At 46.4% G+C, this 23,508-nt stretch overlaps 1 protein-coding gene across 1 annotated transcript; it reads right to left on the bottom strand.

Moving 5' to 3' along the window:
* Positions 1-2,216: 2,216 nt before the first annotated feature.
* LOC146189960 (beta-scruin-like) lies at positions 2,217-20,009 on the bottom strand. Its single transcript, XM_084603357.1, has 16 exons — positions 19,927-20,009; positions 18,513-18,628; positions 17,298-17,414; positions 16,342-16,531; positions 15,610-15,822; positions 13,987-14,333; positions 12,384-12,436; positions 11,533-11,625; positions 10,518-10,634; positions 9,855-10,042; positions 7,581-7,726; positions 6,912-7,028; positions 6,318-6,501; positions 5,111-5,308; positions 4,351-4,565; positions 2,217-2,467 (listed from the first exon to the last, which is right to left on the bottom strand). Exons 1-16 carry the CDS (start codon positions 20,007-20,009, stop codon positions 2,253-2,255), a joined length of 2,592 nt encoding a protein of 863 aa, XP_084459483.1. The 3' UTR covers positions 2,217-2,252.
* Positions 20,010-23,508: the final 3,499 nt, after the last annotated feature.

Here is a 23,508-nt window from a genome sequence, read left to right as displayed (position 1 = left end):
AAGAGAGGATAACCGATGGTCGCTTAGGGTAACAAACTGGATTCCAAGGGAAGGAAAGCGTAGCAGGGGGCGGCAGAAAGTTAGTTGGGCGGATGAGATTAAGAAGTTCGCAGGGGTCAAGTGGATGCAGCTAGCACAGAACCGGGTTAAGTGGAGAAATATGGGAGAGGCCTTCGCCCTGCAGTGGGTATAATCAGGCTGATGATGATGATGACGACCATAACCTCGAAAAAAATGAGGGACGCTTAAGGTCTGCTTTTAAGGGTGCAACGTGACAGCCTTAGTGGATGTATGCGGTCTGTGGCTACATTTGCATTTTCTCGTTCGCGTGCATGCACTCTGCTACTCCCTTATTCACTGATCGCGTATTTTGGACTTTTATTAGACCACTCATAATTATTAGCTGCAGGACGAAGATACTATAACCGATGGTATCAAAGAGTGACCAATAGGATTCGGAGGGTAGGAAAGCGTAGCAGGGGGCGCCAGAAAATTAGTTGGGTGGATGAGGTTAGGAAGTTCGCAGGAATCAAGTGGGAACAGCCTGGGATTTATTCATTGTCTACGAAACATCATTTTATTCGGGCGAAACCTCAGTGGTCTTGCAGGCATTGGGAGATCAGGGTGTAGGTGAGCCATATGTGAAAGTACTGGAAGATATCTGTTAGTGGCAGCACAACAACCATTATTCTGCATAAATAAAGAGATTAAATTCTAATTAAGAAAGGTGTTACGCATGGAGACACGATATCCCCAGTGCTATTTATAGCTTGCTTAAAGAGGGCATTAAAAGGCATGGAATGGGAGGAGCTAAGCGTCAGGATCGATGGAGAATATCTCAGTAATCTGCGATTTGCTGATGGCATTGGCTTGTTAAGTAACACAGGGGACCAACTGAAACTAACGATAACGAGACAACATGCCTTAAATATACAACTCCAATTCAACTAAACCGCATAAACGTGCCTGCGCGATCCTGGGGTAGTGTGTCTAATCATTGATAAAAGAGTACGGAAAACTCATTTTCCAGCTCACCTTGCCCTCTCAAAAGAGAACTCGAGTTGGCAGCTCCGGCCAACTCTACCATGTCTTGCGGTTTCTTGTGAACTTATCAATCATGCCTAGCTATGCTACCTGCCAACTGCTATTCCAGCCAGAGGTTTCCATCAGACATAAGGGCTCTTTCGCCATTGACACATTTAGTGCTTACGTCCTAAACGTTGTTCAGCGCTCACTGACTGAATTTCCATTGGAACTGTAGCATCGGCATACTGCTTTTACAACTATACTCTGATGTTCTTTAGCACCTGGGGTATCTTTTGCAACAGTAGCGCTCTAGTATTCCTCCCGGATATTGTTAAATTATTTTGCTGAAGCGAAAGACGCTGGCTTTCACGTATTGGCAGATATCAATATGGTGTGTGGGTGCGCGCATGTTAGGAGCATCTTTCTGGTTGTGAAGATTGTGCTCGTCTGTTTACTAAAGGTGCCCTAGGATGCGAGCAAGTACATACCTTGCGCACGAAATTTTGGAGACATTAATGGGGCGCTGTGACAGAGTATCGTAGAGACAATTTGTTTTGTATTTATCTAGAGTCCTGTGGAACTCGTCGTGCGCACTTGAAAAAGTGCTCACCAAATTGTTTCGCTGTTCGTTTTCAAAGCGGTGATGTACTATACCTCTTAAAATAATTGCGATGTGTTTCCTAGGCTTTACACCTCCGGAATAGTGCTTTAGGACTGACACACACACACACGCACACGCACACGCACACGCACACGCGCACACACACACACACACACACACACACACACACACACACACACACACACACACACACACACACACACACACACACACACACACACACACACACACACACACACACACACACACACACACACACACACACACACACACACACACACACACACACACACACACACACACACACACACACACACACACACACACACACACACACACACACACACACACACACACACACACACACACACACACACACACACACACACGCGCGCGCACAATGACTCGGGGACTGATTCCTGGAGTATTTCAAAAAATGCACGTCGTTCTTTCAATAGCATGCGATTAGTTACTACACTTTATTTTGTGAAATGCAAGTAAGCTTTTATAGAGTCAATAATTTCCATATTAATATTCTACGAGGACAATTTCTGTAGCAGGAGGGAATGTCTATCGAATTGAAATGAAATTATTCTCGGCGCCGTCACTCTGCCAGCGTGTCCTTGACCATGCAGGTCAGCGACTGGCTGCGGAAGGTTGGCTTGACCGGCGGCACGCAGACGGCCGACATGCCGGTCATGGCTTCCGGGTACTCAGCCGGAAACTTGTAGCAGTCATCCAGCTGCAGGTACACTTCCGGCCGCTTCAATGGACCGTTCAGGACGCTGCTGGTGCCACCGATCACGTAGATGTTGGTGTCTAGATGAACAAACATGGCATGGAGTGCGCATGAGCTTCAGTCAGAAATTATGAAAATGGTTTACCACCCTTAATGTGCAGCATATTGAATCTCTCGCTATATTGGAAGCACCTTACATCACATGAGCAAGATTGGATCGACGGAAGAGATGAAGGGGGCAAATGTATTGATCAGCCAAAATGAGCACGTATTAAAAAGGAACAAAGAAGCCAACTTTGAGATTAGCCGATTTACTTTGTTGAACTGGAGAAATTTTGAATACACGCGGCTTCTAAGCGCCGGGAGAGAGTGAGGGTGCTACAAAGCACTAGAAAAGAAAACAGTGACGAACAACAAAGACTTCATGTCATTGCTGAAGACTTCTGTCGCGTTGAGAAAAAAGTGCGCGAAATACAAATCGTGATATGGGATATCGATGCTCATTACGCGTCTCAAGACGCCTTTGATAGAAAGTGATGAGAGCACTGAAGGCAATCTTAGAGGGAATGCGATAGCAGTACTGTTCTCAGATGAAATTCCTTTCTGTATTTGCATCAATTTGTTGCAGCATTCGTCAGCATGTCATCCGAATCGTCGAGGGTCGAGGTAGGAACTCAAATGTATCGGGTGGGCCATAGGCCATTTGTATAATACGACTTTTATGGATGGTGATCTGCGATTGTTTCTCACATGACCTTTATGATGCCATCATTGCCTCTACAACCATGGAATTGGGACAATTTTTGAATTTGGCTTTAGTGGTTGGATTCCTGAGATGGGTGTTACATAGTTGCATCGTATTAAGTCAAGAGTGATTAGAACAGCCAGAAAACAAAGCCACCGCAGTGGCGAGGTCTTAGTGTGAGAGCAACACATGGTCTATGGCGTTAAAACAATATACTTTTCTACAAGCGCTGCTCCCAATGTTGCTTTTGCTCGTGCACTGCGAAAAAATAGGTGTCAGCAACTGTTGTATCTGGTGGGCTTTCGTTAAAGGCCCATAAATAAATCTGCCGAAAAGGTACCTAGGCTCAAACATATCACCATTTTTTATCACTAGCTACAGCATCTGAATTGCACTTTCAATCCTACAGCCAAAATTTAAAATGGTAGCTAGTTAGTGTATTGCACGCATTTACCATTTCAGAACGAAAAAAAGTTCGCTGACATGTCAGCCCCACTTTCATAGTTGATACCCGACAGCTTCAATTCTCCCATCTCCAGGTCCCAATGCGGATCCTTGTTAAAGCACACGAATGTTGCTCTTACTCAATCCAGAATGCTTTAATGTATGCCCCTGTTTCACACGTTCTAATTCGCATTTGGTCGTAAACTATTACATTATACTAAAGACCACACATGTAAAACCACGTTCTGACAAAGCCGTACGAACGCTGTCTGCGCGGCATATGAATAGCGGCCTGGACAAGATCGAAGGGTCCCAGGTTCGATTTCTTTCTAGCCCTTATATTTCAAAGGAGACACTCGATGTGACTGCACCTATAATTTCGGTCATGTCATGTGGTCACTTTATGCAACACAACCCGCCGACCATTCTTTGTACTGCCCTAACACCTGTTGTCTACTTCTGATATTGGGCCCTCGTGACATTTCGCCCACATCGACGACAATTCTGAAGCCGTTCTCATTCTAGAGAACAGAGCCTCTCACGGGGTCGTTTTAAAAATACTGCAGACTGGCGCGCGCGGCTTTCAGCGGCACACATTTCGTGTCGCTCGCTTAGGACATTCACTCTTACTAAAACCTTGTCTACATTAAGCTGGGACGGATATGACATATCGCTTCTGCATATAGCTATAATCGGGAACATGCAGCTGTGCCTCCCGAATAATCCGTATGCCCTTGAAAAACTCTGATCCAAAAACATGATCTTGTTATTCACCTGCGACGGCGATGGCAGCGGCGTGCCTCGAGTGCACCGTGCATCCGACATGCGCCCACCCGCTAGGCTCCAGCACGTCCACGTCCCGCAGGCTGACCAGCGGCAGGCCGGGCTCCGAGTTATCGTAGCAGCCGCCCACCAGCCACAGTTTGTCGCCCAGAGACGCCGCGGCTGGAAAGGCCCGAGGCTTGGGCAGCGGCTGGCCCTCGGACCAGCTGAGACAAAAGATAGTTAGCAAATTGTAGCGAGCTCATAAGGTATCTTTTTGTAATCCATTTCAACTATTTATTTATATCGCCTGATAAACTTTAATCCACCGAACTCCTCCGCATTATCTCTAGTCTCAACAAAGTACGTGCAGGGGCCAGTCTTAGAAACTTATCTGAACAGAAAGCTGGTGTATGGGTCAGGACGCCCGCCCTGTGCTGCAAAACAATGTTCATTTTGAATGTGCTTCTCGAGTCTCTTTATATTCATTTTTGCTTTTGAAGACCCAGCACGCACTGGCTGTTTGTAAACATGGCTCAATATGCGAGGCTAACACATCCCTAGATCTCAGACATAGTGCCTCGTATTTAGATGGGAAGAAAAGCAGCTAACAGCAAGCCGTTGTTTCAGGATATTAATCTGAAGCTATCATTCAAATTATTTTTGAATAGGCGCCTGCACGATAAAACAGAGATCATTGCTACAACGGTGCCTGTGAGAGAGTACGATGGACATACAACCTAACTATTGTTAATCTTTCAAGAAGACTCACGTGTGGGTCTTGGGGTCGTAAATGTCCACTCTGTCCACCGCCCGGTAGAAGTCGCCCGTCTCAGGTATCATGCCACCGACCACGTAGATGACGTCACCGACCGTCGCGCAGCCCACGGCCATGCGGGGCACGTCCAGAGGAGTGCACTCTTTCCACGTATCGGACGCCGGATCGTACTCCTCGGTCGACGCTACAGCCCTGCGAGAGGCAAGATATTTGAAGACACATCTCAAGACATACTTTGGCCAGTGGTCTATCCTTTTAAGTTTGACTCGAATACTCACAAAGACCACATCTCTGGATTTATTGCTTTATATTATCACACGTACAGTGTCAGGGGCCATTTTATGGCTCCCGTCTAGGGCTTGTGGGTACTCTATCACGTACCGTCTTTGCCAAAAGTAACCAGGCTACCTAGTCTGTTTCTCGGCCGTGCGGTAGAAAATTCATATCTCATTTGAAGCTTTAAATCTCTGAAAACTAAAAGCCAGCATCTGCCCTCGCTTCTTAACGAGTTGTGATTCTCTGGGAATCCTTATTGGCTTTATAATTCAGGTGAGAAGCAAAACGCGCAGCCTGGCTACTTTTTGCAAAGACGGCACATGCACTTTGCTATGATCGCTTAATCTCTAATTCCTTAATTTTCTCTTTGTTGCTCAAAGCCACCGCAGAATGCAAACGAAAACAGCTGACGTATAAAGAAAGCTTCGCTTTAACCAAAGCGTACGAACCTGTCTGCGCGACACAGGGATAGCCATCTCAAAAAAGATGCCCGAGTTGGAAGCTTCTGCCAGCGCGGCCATGGTTGCTCATGTCGTGCAACAAGACGACCAATAAGGGCGTGGAAATGCCAGGTGCAAACTAGCATCTTCCAGAAACATGCCCGTAATTCTTTGCCCGTAGCGCCAGCGCCAGCGCCGACGGAGATATTTTGGGAAAGTGGGCACTTTAGCGGTAAAGCAGTAATATTATTTATGTCCATCGGACAGGATGAAAATTGATTCAGGACTTTATATTACTTCAGACGACAACTTCCTGTTAGAAATGAGCTAATAAACAAGGTAGGGAACTACATAAACATGTGCGGAGATGTGAAGAGAGCTGAATTTATTGAAAAGGTGTTGCCGATAGAAGCAACCAACACGCGGTGTACTAGGTCCTTTTAAGAAGGTGATTCCTCGAGACGTCTGTAGGCGGTTTGTCTCACCGTCCGAGGCGACCTCTGCCACCGAAGACGAGCATCTTGCCCTGGAAGGAGGCCGCCCCGTGCGCTGCCCGGCCCATCTTCATGTCCGCCTTGCGGCTCCACTCCATGGCGTCGATGTCGTAAGCGTAGGTGGTCCTGCACGCCACCAGCTCGCCGCACTTGCGCGTATCGGGGTCGAAACCACCTGCAGATGGACACACACGCACATTAAGCATTGGGTGACACCGTGCATTGTCAATGAAGATGTGAATGAACTGAGGACAGGAGTGAATTCTGTTTCCTTGATCCTTTTTAGCAACTATTCAACTATTCAAGACCTCCAATTTCTGGAAATAGTGTGCACTCAGGTGAATGAGATTGAATACGCTTGAATAAACAGTACACAATAGAACACGAATCTACTCGAAGCATGAGCCACCGTGCGCAATATACTTTCAGAACTTGGCAACCACTGAACGTTTCCTATCGTTGCACTGGTGACTCTAGGAACACCAAACTACTAATTAAGTGCGGACTGGTACTACATTCGCTTCACCTTTCTTGAGTGTGTACGGTTACGATGGAGTTGGAAAAATCGAAAATATATTTTCTCACCGGTGACGTAGACGGTGTTGTCAATGAGCACCGCCGTGTGGTAGCTCCGGGGCTCTGGCATCATGCCACAGAGGTCCCAGCGGTTCTTCAGGACGTGGTAGTGCAGAACCACGCGACCTGCGTCCCACGCACATTCAGAGTCGTTGATGGAAAGCGTTTGGATGACGACGCTATTCGCAGTATTATCTCACATATGACTGAGATCTTGAATGGTTTTTCGCATTTACACAACTGTGGCGCGCACGCGCACACACACACACACACACACACACACACACACACACACACACACGCACACGCACACGCACACGCACACGCACACGCACACGCACACACACACACACACACACACACACACACACACACACACACACACACACACACACACACACACACACACACACACACACACACACACACACACACACACACACACACACACACACACACACACACACACACACACACACACACACACACGTGAATTTCGTTGATTCACCCCTGCAACACACGGAACTCGAATTTTCTGGTTCCAGTTTCCAGCACGTGCAAGGTATATTAGGCTTCTTCCGGAAAACAATGCTTAATGTCTGCACCATGTATGTGTTTTATGACTCAGCACAGGAAAAGACCTCTCAGTTGAGGCGCCAAGCTTCGGACACAACTTGCCGTTGGCGTAGTTGAGTGGGTCCCTGGGGTCGAGTCCACCAAAAGTAAGGATGACCGGAAGCGTCTCGTCTTGAACATGCTTCACTCTACGCAGCTTCCGGGCGAAAGGCGGAAGTCCGCTCGCGTCCCGCAGGCCCAGCGCCTCTCTGGAAAATGTTGCAAACAGTTGATTAAGAGTACCGACGTCTTTATAATGCAGGCGGTCCTAGTTCGCATTGGAGTATCCGCGCCAGATATTGCCCAAATGAGCTTCAATAGCAATGCTGTTAAGCCGAGGTTGTTCCGGGGATCGTGTGCAACCGCATGCGTCCGCAGTAATGACGTCACGTATACGGATGCCTGACGCCCCCTGTCGGAGCAGACGACAACCAATATGACCACAGATACCCTAGGAGGCGTGACGTAACCCCGTTGTATAATAAAAGAAGCGGCGTGCCGGTGCCCGATGACAGAGCGACCATGTCTCCAACGAAGTTAGATGGGGCCGCGGAAGAACAATGTCTCTTCCGAAGAAGAAGAAGAGAGATGACAGGGTTCGCTGATCTTTGGAGGGGGGGGGGGGGAGTTACTACCGATAACAACAGATAGAAATGACGAGTCTTAAAGTATAATTACGGATAACATTGCCGAACCAAACGCACACTCTATTGGTGTGTCATAGTTTTAAACGAGAGTGTAAAACTCATGATCCGTCCCGCATACGGGAGGTACCAGGTTATATCCCTGGTACCACTGGGACGCACCTGTTTTCAATGGGTACAAGATTTCCCTCGGCCTGATGCACGGCTCTTCTGGGTTGAAATGCTTGGGAAAGGGGTCATGGACCAAATAGTTGCGCCGATGGGTCAGTGCTCAGTTCCGCCCATCGGACAACCCCAAGTTCAGTGGACAACCATAAGTGTAGGACTGATGACACATTGATAATCGATGACACTGATGATCTGCGCAAATTTTTTCTTTTTTCTATCTGCTTCAGCATCGCGAATGCATGTTACTTTTTTAATGCTGTCAAATGTATGTCATTAAACGGCACGTTCTTTTATAGGTTAAAGGTGAAGCGTCTTCGGGCATGTCTGTTTAAATTAATTCGTGCAGGGAACGCAGACCTGGCAATGTGCCTCGGTGAAGTTCTGCAAGGCGGGAAAGAAAAGGAGCAATGTGAAAGCGGCTTGAACGAATGTCGGCGAAAGAATTCCACATGGCGCCGGACCCGCGCTGCACTGACGGAAGAAGCGTGTCTTTATCTGTACACTCCTTTGTGCGACTTGTGATAGCATATCGCAAGCTGGCTGGTAACACATCCGCTAGACCACCACACAGGCCAGGAAGCCATCTACTCCAGCAAGGTGGCACGTAATTTCGCGTGATAGCGCAAGGGCTTCGTATCGTAGAAAACGCGTCATCGTCGTAGTCGTTGCCAGCGTATGCGGTGTCGTTCGTGGTCGAATAATCAGAGGAGCGTTACGCAGAACAATTCAAGAAAAGCGTAAATGAAGGCAGAATTGTATGGGTTTACGTAACGAACAAGAATACTGAAAAACAAATTAGGGATAATTCATTCAGGTATCGGGGCTCGAACCTAGGTCCATTGGGTTGCACGAAGAAAAAGCTACTCATAGGTCGCTGAGGTTCCTTGGCTCAGGGGTGTTAGGCGGAGATATAGTCAATGGGTTGTGGTCTTTGACTTAGTGGCGTGTCTTGATTTGGTTTGGTTGAGTTTGTGGAGTTTAACGTCCCGAAGCAACTCAGGCTATAAGAGACGCCGTAGTGGATGACGTGCACTGACATCGCACAGCACGCGGGCGCCTTGCTTTTCACCTCCATCGAAAAGCGGCTGCCGCGGCCGGGATTCGATACCGCATCCTAGGGCACAGTGGTCGAGCGCCCTAACTACTGCACCACCACGGCGGGGCTGTCGTGTCTTGAAGGCATAAGCTAATGTTTACTGCGCGTATGTTGATTAGGAGTTATTGATTACAGAGCAAAGTAAAGTACGTACAGTTAGTACAGTAATTACGTGAACAAAATCAACAAGAAAATAAACGAATATACATTCCAAAGCAAGTCGTCGCAGTCAGTCGCATGATAAACATGTGGTAGCGAACAGCAAGCAGGAAAGGCTACGATGAGGTCAAATCATGCTATTGCGTTCATCTCTTATGGCGGGGCATAAGCTTCTCCGTAAGTTTTTTTCCTCATCGCAGCTAGCAGCATGACAGAAGCTTCACAGGTCTGCTTCTGTCCTCTCCCATTTCTGTCGACCTGCTCTCTCACTTGGTTCTCTTGAAGTCGTCATCGACGCGCACTGTGATTCCGTGATGCGGGTCGTTCCTGGGCGCCACCGGCACGTAGTGGTAGAAGCGAGGCATGCTGGGGCGGCTCAGTGGCGTCCGTTGCTTCATCTCTTGCACGCCAAGGAAGGTGGTCGACTCCAGCTCCAAACGACCCGGGGGCCAATGGGCCTGTATCGTCAAAGGCACAGGCAGCATTAGTCGTAATGTCACTTGTGTGTCCGAAAAACGTCAAGTCTGGGAACGTTTTCTAGCTAGAGTGAAGGAAATTCGTAAACGAAAACTTGGGTCAAGAACAGCATTTATTGTCTGTTTACGGACTGTTTGCTCACAGCGTTTTGTGTTGAAATTCTACTACCTTCGATTATCTGTTGCGCTTTTTTATTTTCAAGAGTAATTACTAAAGAACATCCCAGGCTCAACGAATTCAGAGTAAGTGGCCTTTTTTTTTGGCGTTGGGCGCTTATTCTCTCTTCTCTCCATGCCGATATTTTAGCTTTCATTAGTACTTCCAGTGCTCAACCCCACTTTGCGCGCACTATATCTTGAACCTTTACGATAGAGATCACAATCTATGCCTGTGTATGAAACAGCAGGCTGTTGCGAAAACAAAATTACAGTAAAGTGTGTGGCGCAATCAACGCACCCCTTGGCCGCTGTCATCCACGTCTCCAGCGTCCGTCCTGGGCCTCGGGTGCGGAGTCCTCTTACGCACGTCAGGGGACACCTCGATCTCCTCCGTGGACCTGTCCTTGTCTCCGTGCTGCGTTAAGGAATCGATTATGATTATTTGCCACTTGCGTCAGTACGCATAAACCAAGTTATTAAAAGTCCCGCCCTTAGAAAATCTTGTGTAAATACGCTGAAAATCTTAAATACTAAAATAACTGCATAAGTGGCTTTTTTACAATGTTGCGAGTACAATATGACATAGCTAAAGTAAATATTCAGGGCCATTTCTCGCATCGGTTTTAGAGTCTTTTGCGGGAGTTACCTGGCTGGCCGAACGACCTTAACGTCAAGCCACAATTGCTTGCAAGCTCACTTCAGGCTGTGTATTTCACTTTCATTTCTCCGTGTTTCCACTTTCCTTACCTGTCCGACGGGATTAACTAAATTCCTCCTTTTTTTTTAATCTCTCTTCAGTTCTTTTTATTCTGTCTGTCCTCTGAGGAAGCACCGTTTGCAAATTCCACCCTTCTAAGTGCAGCCGGTGAATGCTAGGCTCACAGCGGAATAAGCTGAGTGCATCGCCATTATCAGTATCAACCTAAGTGCACTGCAGTGAGAAGATCCCTCTCACATACTTCCCACTGCCGTGTCTTGCGCGTATACGTGGTAACAAGGCCGCTCTAAACAGCCAAACTACAGCAGCCTCACCTTACCAAACAATGTAGCGGCGTTTCATGCATGTGCAGGTCGGGTTGACATTACCTCAAAACAAAATGCGCAACCGAAGGCGGAGAAAACGTTAGCAGCTGTCGTTGCTGCTCTTGTCTTGAGTTGTGGTACACTTCTGAAGACCCACCCCTCTCTGCCGCTGCTACTTGTGGAAGAGGCTTGGGTACCTCGATGCGCGCGCCCTCCGCGGAAGGTGGCGCTTGAATCGAGGTACCCTAACACTAACTGCTTGAAACGATGAGTCTGAAAAGGGCATTCACCGCGCTTTTTGCGGGCTTGTGGGGCCTTCTCTTTTTGTCCTGGTCTCCCTGGTCTAGCTTCAGCGATGAGGGACCCCTGGAACTTGGACCGCTCTGGAAGGAAAACAAAGCAAGTTTTTGGGGAGGCGAATAACGTTTGATGCAGTCGGAGAAGATTATTCAAACTCTGCCCTATCTGAGCGTCTAGCGGCATTTATGTACTAAGCGAATGCAGTCGATAGCAATATATATAATCAAACTAGTAAGTGAAGAACTTGTAGGCTTGATTCCTTTTAGAGGGACATATTCAGTATACTATCTCCTGAAGTAGTGCACATTCCAGAAGCGTCTTCGAAAAGCACTTATTGCTCGTGAATTATGCCATCGAGTCTACGCTTATGCAGCCAGTTACTTTAATGAGTGAAGTTTCTTGCCGCTACTTTCCAGAAGTTCCACGCCACAACAGGATTCCTTCCTTATGTATTCCTCATTTTTTTTTTAAACTCTATTCAGTCGCTGTACTTTACTAAATTTATGAATAGACATTTCATTTTCTGCAAGCCTATTTTAGTTGTAAATACTTAGCGCTACGAATCTTCAAAACATTTTTTTCCACGCTGAATACTATTACTGAGGTAAATAATTTTCTGATGCATCTTACCAGTGAAGGAGATTACACTCAGAATACAAATAAAGGAAAACACTTCTTGCCTAAAACAATAGCCTTAATGTGTAGCACTGCTCGTGCCTTATGCAAATGCTGGCTGGAAGCTACCGCTACAGCAGCATATATTGGCCAGTCTGTTCCAGCGGGTGAAGTACAACGGTTGTCCTTAAACATTCGAGAGGCAAAACCTTTAACAGATTCTTACCTTTAAGCCGGACCCGTCCGTTGACTCTGGTGGAACTGTGACCGCTGCCAGCCCTGCACGGATTAATCAACACTCTGTATGCTGCACTTCTGGCACTAGTACGGACTCCCTAGGCGAACTGATAACCCGATGGACGATCACTCCTTATTACCTATTTTGCCCCTCCCCGAATTTTTCAGTCTGGTATACTTAATCATCCATTTACATAGATAAGTCTACCTTGACTTTCACGAAACCTGGGTCCGCGCAGTGCTTATTAATGCGGAAACATTAGAGGCTACATTGGCCCCGAAAGTTTCCGCAAAATATGTCGCCGGAAGTTGGTTTTCTCGTGACATCATCACCAAGGAACGTCATCACAAAGGAACGTCATCAGTCAAGGGACGTCATCAAGATTAGAGTTGCAAATTAATGGTATAAAGAAGTGCTGCACCATCAGCGAGTTATGGGTCGTTAGGTATGTGGCAGAAAAGTCGAGTTATGTAATTCACGAGTCATGAGACGAAAGTGCTGAGTCATGCCGAGTGGTAGCATCAAATGCCAAAGAGTGACGATTGAATCTTATCATAACGGAGTCGGTAAGTAGATGTAGAAGGGTGTCGACTGGAATCCACCAACGTCACGCCAATGCTAATGCTTTCGAATTTTCCCAATGCAGCTACCATTTAAGCTTTTTCTCAGTTATACTATATAACTTTTGAGTGCCGCATATGACAAGGAATATCGAGAACTATTTCAGTGCTGATGAAAAAAAAAAAAAACGTCATTGTAATTGTTCGTTAAGATTTCGTGATGTTTCCAAAATGTATCGGTTACAGCCCTGTAACAGCAGAATTTCTATTTCTTTAGGAATATATGCGCTCGCAATTTATTATGCGGATAAACACAAATATGAGACCCATCGGTATTTAACGAATTTTACTTACCAAACGCCAGCCGCAGTGATGATGCTTGTTCTCATAAATATACAGCACTGCCACATATCGTAGTTAGGTCATTTGTTTCATTATTCTCGTCAAGTTAAGAACAAAACAATAACAGCCTGAGTGACAAATAGATTAGCAAATTTATTGTGTCGTTGTCGACATAACAAAGCATGTGGTTCGTTTTTAACAGCAGGAATCGAAGGTGCGAGATGATCTTACAGCTTTTTGCTATAAACAATTTGCTTCCTTAAAGATTACTTAACAAATGGAGCCCCATAAAAACTTGATCATTGAAGAAGGGCATAATATATAAGATACATATCTGAAAGATAGTGCGCAAAAGCAGAACAGTGGTTTCTACATACATTTGACAACCAGTCCGTCATTTTTTGAAGGTTATGCAATATCATGCATGAATCCAATTAACCTTAACCATGTGACACAGAAACTATCCTGACTGCAGTGCTACTAACAATACTTCTGTATCTGGCAGCACCATTAACATAGTAGTCCGAACAGCTGGGAATGCAGCATTTCGGAATAATATGGTAGCTCTGAAAATTTACGATCATAAAACAAAATGACATATTTCCCCCCACCCTAGCGTGGAGCAGTGTTTCGATACTATATAGAAACGCTATAATATTTTATGTTTGCAAGATGTAAGCGCCACCCACCGGTGAGTTTCTTCGGCAGGCACTCGCAGTCGAGGAAGGTGAGTCGTTGCCGGTGGTACACTTCGACGTCTTCGACGGAAGTGCCGTCCAGGCAGGTCATGCCGCCCAGCACGTAGACGCGGTCGTCGGCGCTCGCGGCGGCCACGGCGTGACGGGGGCGCGACAGCTTGAAGCGGAATTCCCAGCGGCCCCGAAGAGAGTCGAACGCTAGGACGTCGACCACGTTCGTGAAACCAGTCGGGTCGCGGCCCGATGGCTTCAGGCCACCCGCCAGCCACAGTTCGTGGTGGATGGTGAGCGCCGTGCAGTAGGCGCGGGGCTCGGGAAGGCTGGGGCGCCGGACCCAGCTGCAGTGCAAACACAGTGGCAGGAATCTTTACCCCAAAGTACACATAATGGCTTAGGTCAGTAAGTACCGTCTTAGAAGGTGACATGAAAGCCTTCCAGACCGTTCTCTGGTAACAGCCAGAGTAGTTACACGCTGCAAATCCAGCCTTCTTGGACATAACGTTTAAGAATGCAGTTCTGGAATATTGCGAGATGCCACTATAAAAATATTGGCAGGAATAGCCCATTACTTTTATGAGCAACACAATCTTTCTTTTAAAGTTTATGATAGACTTTCAACGAGTAGTTAGATCTACCTTAAGAAACCAACAGGCGATTTTTCGACGATAAATATCATCTGCAAGTCCCTTGAGGGTAGATTGCGATCATACTGAACACCTTCCGATGTGCGAAATAATCCTCTTCATAGCATGCCATCGAAAAATGCGCTTGTTCAGAACAAGATAGGTATATAGACCAACCAATATTCGCTAATATTGCTCGCCGCATCCGTCAGTAAATTATCTAGTTACCCAAGCTGGGGTTGTAGAGTAGTATAGTTTGATTTCAAAACTCATCCAACATAACCAGCTCTGCGAGGATTTTTGTCTTAAACTCTTCGTTATTACAAGCTGCTCTGTTTGTTTTATATTCACTCAGTAATGATAATTACTGAATGAATCTTAGTACAGCTATGGCTGCCTTGCATGGCAGCCAAGATCCATCGGTTTTTCCCGTGGAAGCCAGCTTCCTGCCCCAGTCCTCTCCTCTACTAGTGGAGAGGCAGAAAGAAAGAAACCACTTGCAACGATTTCAAGCAGCTGTATACAGTTGCTTGAAATCGTTGCAAGTGGTTTCTTTCTTTCAAATTCATTTCGAATTAATATTCAGTTTAATTAGTGGGTGTTAGGTGACACTACATTTATTGCTGTTTATATTCAATTCGAGCTAATGCAATTGCTTTATTGGTTGTAACCATTTCATTATTTATTTAGGATCTTTGCAATGACGCCGTAGATTCCAGCGACGAATTCTGGCCATACGGCTACACAATCCGGTTAGCTTTCTCTGAAAAAGCAAAAGAAACAGTCGATCGAGGTGCGGAAGTGATATCATTAACCCACAGAACGCCCATCGGTTAAGCACCGATGCCTAGTCTTGGCCCTGTTTCGCGCGCATAACCATCACCGCCAACTCCGTTCATTGCCAGCCATTAATCTGTCTGCTCGTGTATATTTTTTTTTTGCGCACGCACGTAGAAGGGAAGCGGAATATCCGACACTGTGTTACACCCACCTGCGCTCGTTGGTGTCAGTCGCGTGCACCGTGGAGAGGACCTCGGCGGGAGCCATCCCGGCGAAGACCTGTCTTTTGGTGGTGACGCCCCCCACCACGTACACCATGCCCGCCAGGTAGGCCACCCCGCAGCCCATCACGGGAAGAGGCAGGTTGCGGTACGGGACCCACGAGTCCGAAGCCGGGTTGTACACCTCCACTGACTGAAGGATCCTGCGAGAACAAGGCAAGCTCCACTGTTGAAAAGAACAGAGATACTGACCCCTATAGATGACATGGAAAAGGCAAGCTAGCATTCTCTGACTAACCGGTTTTAGGTTCTCTGACTATTTGCTTTATCTCCGATTCAGTGTTTATATCACTAACATTCAATTCAATTTTGAAACGACTATTCGGAAAAATCTTTTGTTTTTATTTATTTCTCCTGTCTTTCCTTCCTCATCTTTTCCTTTCGTTTTAAAGGCGGAGGGTGCAGTGTCAGTAAAACCCACACGTTAAGCGGCTCGACAAGGACCCTGCCATCTATATTCACTGACTAATTAGACCGAAGCATTACTGAAAAAACAATATAGAAAAATAAGCCTAATTGATCTAGTTTACAAGGTATCATATAAGGCAAACGTACGAGTATAATTAAGAGAAGGTTTGATACTAAATAAGAGTCGCTCGATGAGAGAACGAAGCAGACAAGCAACCATCGCAGCTATCTTTTAAGCGCTGGCCACGACTCACTCTCCCTTGTGGTCTTTTCCGCCGGCGACCATGATCTTCTCTTGGACCACGGTGGCACCGTGGCAGGCTCGAGCGTGCAACATGTCGGACATCCGCTCCCAACGCTTCTCGCGCACGCCGAACTTGAACACCGACTTCTGGGCACGAGCCTCACCCTTGCCAGCACCCACGTCCTCGGGGCTGTAGCCACCTGCAGATATGCGTCGCTAGCGTTACGTGGAATGGCGACCGCTGATCTACGCGGTGAAGGCGAAAGTTTCCGTCAAATGCGATTCAGGCCTCTGGTAGCACCTGCAGTGCACCGTTCTTAACATTAACAGACAATGAAAACATTTTTTCCTTTTATTTACGAGAGAGGAACATCTCGGTAATAATAATAATAATAATAATAATAATAATAATAATAATAATAATAATAATAATAATAATAATAATAATAATAATAATAATAATAATAATAATAATAATAATAATATGATAAATAATATTCATCATAGGTTATTCTCACTCCTCCCCTCGCCAGAAGTGAAAAATTTGAAAGCGTTACCACATATCTGGGGGGGGGGGGGGGGGAAGGGTGCGAAGATGGGGATCTGTTCTAATCTAACGTAAGATAGTAAGTTGAGGGCGATAGTCATATAGTGCTCTAATACCAATGAAAGTATGACCATTGAAAAGGGCACTGCAGCGCTGTTACCTTTCCTTATGTATAGCTATTCAAACACAGCAAGGAGGAAGGCAAATAACTTGGGCGCGTTATGTGTGTGAAAGTACTGCGACGCTTTTGCCCTCTCCGACCTATGACGCTGAGAGCGGATTTTCGTGGGCTGTGAGAAATTACTAAACTGACTCAATGACTCACTAAGTGAGGGATTAGTCGACAACTCTTGCTGGCGCGACATAAAGCTATACCTCCTTTCTTGTAGAGTAAAGGGAGGAAATGACTTTTTTCTTACCGAAGACGTAGATGGAGCCTGCGTAGTACACGACTGCGTGGTAGTGTCGTGGCTCGGGCAGGGGCTGGAAGCTGAGCCATTGGTTCAGCTGGGGCTTGAACACGTATGTCGACTTCCCTGCGGTATACAGGTAGAAACCCTGAATTTGTACACCGTCCCCATCGTGTAATCGCGTTTTACTCTCTAACGAATCCCTCCAATAGTCAATCAATCAATCAATAGTCAATCAATCAATCAATCAATAGTCAAGCATTGTCAGTCAATCAATCCGCCCATATAGCTGTTCTGAGGGCGGCGCAGCGTTCTTTGAAGACATCATAAGACATTTATTTCTGGACTATCACCTTGGCCAGGTACCAAGGTGTATGAGCAACACAATTTTCTTATTCCTTAACAAGAAATTTTGAAAAGCAGTGCGCAAGACATATTTTTTGTTTATTATGCCAACTTGTGCGTGTAAGGTATTTTTCTTGAAATATGATAGCCAGCCTGGAATCTAAGCAAGGGAGGAATATGACGCTCTTTTGCAAAGAATGCTCTTTCACGCTCTTGCATGACGAATTGGGACGAGTAAAAAAATCGAAACTCCAGCCGAATACACGAAACAAACTTTGGGCGATTCTTAGATTCGTTGAAATAAAACCAAACAAGGTGTGGAATACACTCATTTAGCTTGTACCTTCTGTCTGGTAGCAGCAAATTCCTGCAGTTTCCTTGAGCTTTGATATTTATTGTTGAACTTAATTTTTCACAAAGGAGGATACCAAGCCAAGCAGTGTGGTAGTATAGGTCGTAAAGACACTGCATCTAATTCTATAAGCAATGCTAAGAGAAGCATGTGTTAAGCATTCTCCTACATCATCGTGCTTAAAGCGGGTCGTATCGCAATAATGTTTTAATACATTTTTTTTTGTGCTAGAAGAAAATCTAACGTACCGAACCAAGCAACAGCAGGCGTGCCTTTATGTGGAGATGTATCACTTCACGTCTTGTTAGCACAAATAAACTAGGCCTTGGAAAATGCAGTTCCTCTAATAAAACCGTAGAAGACCGGCGTAGTGCACAAATGTTTATACAAGATTGCCACTTACTATCAATTGCAATACCAAATGATCATCTGTGCCCTGGTGAGTATTTAAGGGTTAAGCTCTGTGCACTGTACATGCATGTTGATTTGTGCACCTAGCAACAAAGTTAACGCCGTGAGTCCCGTACCGTCCGAGATGTCGGGCTCCTGGACGTTGATGCCTCCGAGCACGACCACGACAGCAGAGTCTGAGTTCTGCACTTTCCCCACCAGCGACACCTCGTGGGCCTCGTCGCGCTCTCTCCTGTTTGGCGAGAGCCTGCGTAGAATAATTAGGGAGTCATTCTTGCACTTGTCCCTCAGAACGCAAGCGCACTCGTGGTCGCAGCTTCACATTTACGACCAGTGAGCATGCAAGTTGATATAGCCTAAAAGGAACAGTACAACAATAATACTAACTTGAGATCAATTGAGAACATAGTGTCCCAATAGGGCAATGATGTCAGTTCGACCAACAGCAGAGTTCGTGCCGGATAAATTTACTTACAGGCTGTTCTGTTACAGGTCGCCTTCTCTCATTCGGCGGGAGTTAGAAGGAAAATATCCGCGATAAGAAGGATGTAGCAGAGACTGAATTTTGTGAGGGCGCAAACAAGTAAAAAATAGGAGTGAAGAAAAAATAATGTAAAGACATAGTTCGCGTCAAGTGCGTGGAAGGCGACTTGGGGCAAATGTGTGGTGGTACTGAATTGTTTCAGCGAACAGGTGACAGGCAATAATATAGCCTTCCCTAATTAGTGTCTTGTGAATCAATACGCTGGCGCTGTCCTGTAGTAAAACATATGGTGAATGGTTGCTTCGATTCCTACATCAGACTTGTAAGCAGGTTATCGATAGTTTGAAATAAGCTTTTGATTTGTTTTTGCTGCTGCTAGGGAGTGTATCACCAACGAAGTCTTTAGCACAAAAATAGAGATCTCAGTACTTCACGCTCTGCTCGGCTACTGATTCCATAACTATTACTTTGACAGCCGAAATTCCGCTTCTGCTAAGCGGTAGCTGGTAAATAGCATGGAAGAGACCTGATTGGTCGGCGGATTCCGTGGAGGTCACGAGACCACATGACGTGGCTGAGTTCGTTTGAGCTTTACTGAGGGTGAGACGGGAGCCTCGAGTGCCCTAGGTCGCGCATGTATGTTAGGTCTCGGTTAAAGCAGAGCTTATATGTATGTCGGTTGGGCTTCCACATAATTTGCTAGCTTAACAACAGCATCCTACCGAGTTTGTGGAAGGTAATAAAGGCAGCAACTAAGGGATAAGGTGTAAAAACAGTAGCATAGTTCACGGAAGCGAGGGGTCAGTCTACGGGAACTGAATGGAACCACGAACGCTATCGCGTCATACTTTTAAAGGTAGAGCTTAAATGTCCCCCAATCTTTCTTTTTGTGCTCTTGGGAAAAATTACAGCTAAACGCTCTTGATGACAGCTTAGCACTACTCTATGCGCGCCAAATTGTTAGATTTTGTGCGCTCTCTACACTCGAGCCTAGCTCCCAGTGCTCACCGCTTCTTGTATACTGAGGCAGCGCGAGGTGAACCCACCTGGCATCCCTCCTGGTTGGCGAGGAGCTCCCGGCGACGCTCATGTCCGTGCCCGACGGCGTCCCCTTAGCCCAGCCGAACATGGCGTATGAGAAACAGGTGCGTGCAGCAGGGCCCGTAGCACGTGCTAGCTGCTACTGGCCGGAGCCTCCTTCACCGGCATCTTTCTCGCCCGAGCAATGCACGCGGCATTCCGCATCTTTCTCTTCGTCTGTGCAGTGCCTGCAGGCGTCAAGCATATAACTCGAGACAATGGCAGCCTCGAAAGATTTCGATTTGCCGGTGCTTTCGCTACACATACAAGGACCCTGCATCCAGTCGATCCTTGCACTTAGCGTCCCTATGACGAAGAAATGGATGGCAGCATTAGCAAAAAGTGAACAAGCAACGTAATAAACCTCTATTGTACCAGCTGACCATAGGCGGGGAACGGCCTTTTGCAGCCGCAGTTGAGGGCCTTTCTCTTGTCTCAATGGCGTCTGTATTGTGTCTGCACGTATATACGGACGGGTCTGTCAGCAAAGGCATCCTCTTCAGCCGTGGGTATAGCCCCCTCAAGAAAAAAAAAAGTACTGTCCATTTTGTTTTGCAGCATAATTCTGCATGAACCGGTGCTGAACTTGTAGCCCTTCGGGAATCTATTCGCTACATATATGGGAAAGCTGCTAAAGTGGTGTATATTTATGGACTCAATGACTGCAGGCATGATATAGTTGCGTGAAGAGAGACACACAAGACAGGGTACAGGAAAAGCGCACGTCGTGCACGCTGTCTTGTGTGGGCCTTTTTTCGCGCAGCTATATTATGTTTGAAGTATCGCATCACCTAGCCCGACAATTCATCCTAATGAAAGACGGCATTGCAAATTTCGGAACATTTCTTACGCCACACGCCAACCAGTCACTGGCACTCAACATCATGAGACTCCTTACACCTACCCGACTCCAAGGCCACAGGATAATGTTCCAATATATACCTGCGCATTGCGGTCTCGACGGTACGAACAGGCGGCCGATGCTGAAGCAATACGAATCCTCAGTAGTGGCCTCCAAAAAACTGTGCAGTTTCAAGAGCGGATACCACGTGTTTTCTTACGACCTCTATTAAGAATGTTATGGCAGCTTACTGGGCCCAGCCAGACGCCTGAAACATTCTTCTAAGAAGACTAGATTGAGCACTGTTATTTTATGCTCCACGTGAAATTCCGCGTTATCATGCATGTTTGTACTGGCATTTAATTGGACAGGCGGATTCCCCGCAATGTTCAGCTTGTGGCATTACAGAGACTGTGGACCCTATATTATTGGTGTGCAGAGTGTATGTGCGTGAACGAGAAGTGCTAGCCGCTTCCTTGAAGCGTTTGGACAAGAGGCCTCTGTCAGAGGAGTTGCTGGTGGGCGCTTGGTAGTAGGAGGTGATGGGTGTACAGGCAGTGACGGCTCTTAGCCGTTTTTTTTTTTGTGTGACACGGGACTTGACTCGCGCTTGTAACGCAAGTTGTCGTGCCTGCATATATTTTCACCCACATTGTCACTCATCAGGATCCACTTTTTCTTCCTCTTCACCTTCCCCAGTGCAGAGTAGCAGGCCAGATTTTAATCATTCTGGTCAACCTATCTGCCTTTCTTATCAATAAATACATCGCTGCATATTGTGTCACGGCCTAAAGGTTCCACGTTTCTTTCTAGTTAGCATCTTAACTACCTCGGTATGGGCTACGAAGCAGAATGAAATCTCTCGACGGTTATTTATACTAATGCGATCAAAACTTTAGGCGTCGCCTAAGCTCCAAGTTCCGCGCGGTAAACTTTATTCTTTTCACGAGCGTCTGTTTAGGAAGCGACGTACATCGAATCGTAAGGGAGTTTTGCTGGCAGCCATATATGCCGGCGCCATTACGCTAAATCAAGGAAAGATGATAGGAAACGCAACATGCTCCTTGCAGGTCGCCTAATCACTACTTCCGCAATTATAAATTTGCAATTGGACACATACTCATTACCATACACTTGAAAGATGCCACATTACATGACAGACACTACGACACGGATATAAACCCCCACTTCTAGCGAAGCGGCACAAGCGTACTATCGTGCAGTAGTCGGTTTCTTTTTAGGCTGTAGAGCGAAGGGTCCTGGGTTCGCATCCTGACTAAGAGTTATCGTGAATTTCCTGTGCATAACACCAAATTACTTCGAGAAGTCTGTATTAAAAAGAGACGAACAATGGTTAAAGTGGAGGCTGAGTTCCCAGGTCAAGACAATGTTAAGTTCTTGCCGAAACATTGGCTAGCTAACGGGTGCTCCCTCTCAAACCATGTCCAGTTTTCTATTCACTTTCTGTACCTACCTTCTCCACCTGGTTCTCTGGTGGGTGATATATTACATTAAAGGGTAACTTACGGCGTGCTGAAGAGTATGTCTAAGATAACAGATAAGGGCAGAGCTGAAGCGCCGCTCTCCCTGCCTCAACACCTTTTCCCAGTTGTTTTTAGGGTGATGGCTGTTGGGCACCGTAGGTCTAGTGAACAGTAGCGTGAGCCGAAGTTAGGCAGAGCCCAGCCGGTTTTGTCAGCACCGTGGTTTCTGCCCTTATTAGGTTAAATCTCGTGGCAGTGTGACGCCGAGGTAGGCGCTGCAGAAAAACGGCTAGACACTTCCATTTCACAGCATGCCAGTAGAGAAGTATGCCAAAGTCGGAGTTACCGAGCCCATCGGCCCGATGTGCGAGGGCGGTTATTATGAACTCTGCAGGGTGCCTGGTCGGTGCCCGCCCATGAAGTGGAGTGTCATCTCTAGGATGATGTCAAAGGCAGAACCTTACAGGAGGTGTTCAGCAGTGCTTCTGCCCAGGCCTGCCGAGCACTCAGAGCTCGGGCATGGGTGTTGGTTTACAATGCGTAGCTCTGCCGGTGACAGAAGCTGAGCTGATTGAGCTCGGCGAAGAAGGACCGCTTTTATCCTTCTGAATGGACTAGGTAGCCGGTGATGCCGCTTTATCTTTGATTTTTTTGTATATGCTTATTCTCCGCATGCTAAGATAGTGTGCCATCCTTTTCCTGTTGAGGGTTGTACTGGGTAAGAGGTAACACCACATCGTCCTCCACAGCCCCGAAAATAATGGCAATATTGCAGGCTATACGCAAGAAATAAAAGCATTGAAAATTGTTATCACGTGGTAAACGTTCAAATAACTCCTTTTTTGGTGTTTAATACATCTGCATAAACTGACCATCGGATCTTTAGAGTGTAATGTTTTACATGACTACAGGATATACTACGGTGCCTCAGTGCCGAAGCAATGAACGATGAACACGGATAGGATTAGGTGCAGTAGAAGCAGGCTGTAAGACAGTTTGCGCACCTGTAAGTTTACACAGAAGACGGGAGCTGCGATAAAAAAATCTCAAAGAACGAAGGCATCTATGCCACAGACAGAGCATAACTGGCTGAGGTGTGTAATTTGAACAATAAGCGCAAAGTAAGTGACGTGAGGAAGTATATTGTGAATAGATAACAACATGCTCTGGAGTACGGAGATAGCCTGAGAAAGGGCAAGCGGAAACTGGGTGTAGTAAAAATT

Source organism: Amblyomma maculatum, chromosome 5 (genome assembly GCF_055883805.1).
Source record: "Amblyomma maculatum isolate TAMU_Amacu chromosome 5, ASM5588380v1, whole genome shotgun sequence".
NCBI lineage: Eukaryota > Metazoa > Arthropoda > Arachnida > Ixodida > Ixodidae > Amblyomma > Amblyomma maculatum.
The sequence above is the reverse complement of the archived record's forward strand: the minus strand, read 5'-3'. Positions and strand labels throughout refer to the sequence as shown.

Excerpts from the sequence above, each read along its gene's own strand:
- LOC146189960 (XM_084603357.1), bottom strand. The coding sequence starts at position 20,009 with ATGTTCGGCTGGGCTAAGGGGACGCCGTCGGGCACGGACATGAGCGTC. Across the intron at positions 14,334-15,609 it reads ACTGACACCAACGAGCGCAG|CTGGGTCCGGCGCCCCAGCC; the intron begins GTGGGTGTAACA and ends TTTGCACTGCAG. Across the intron at positions 12,437-13,986 it reads CCTGCCGAAGAAACTCACCG|GGCTGGCAGCGGTCACAGTT; the intron begins GTGGGTGGCGCT and ends TAATCCGTGCAG.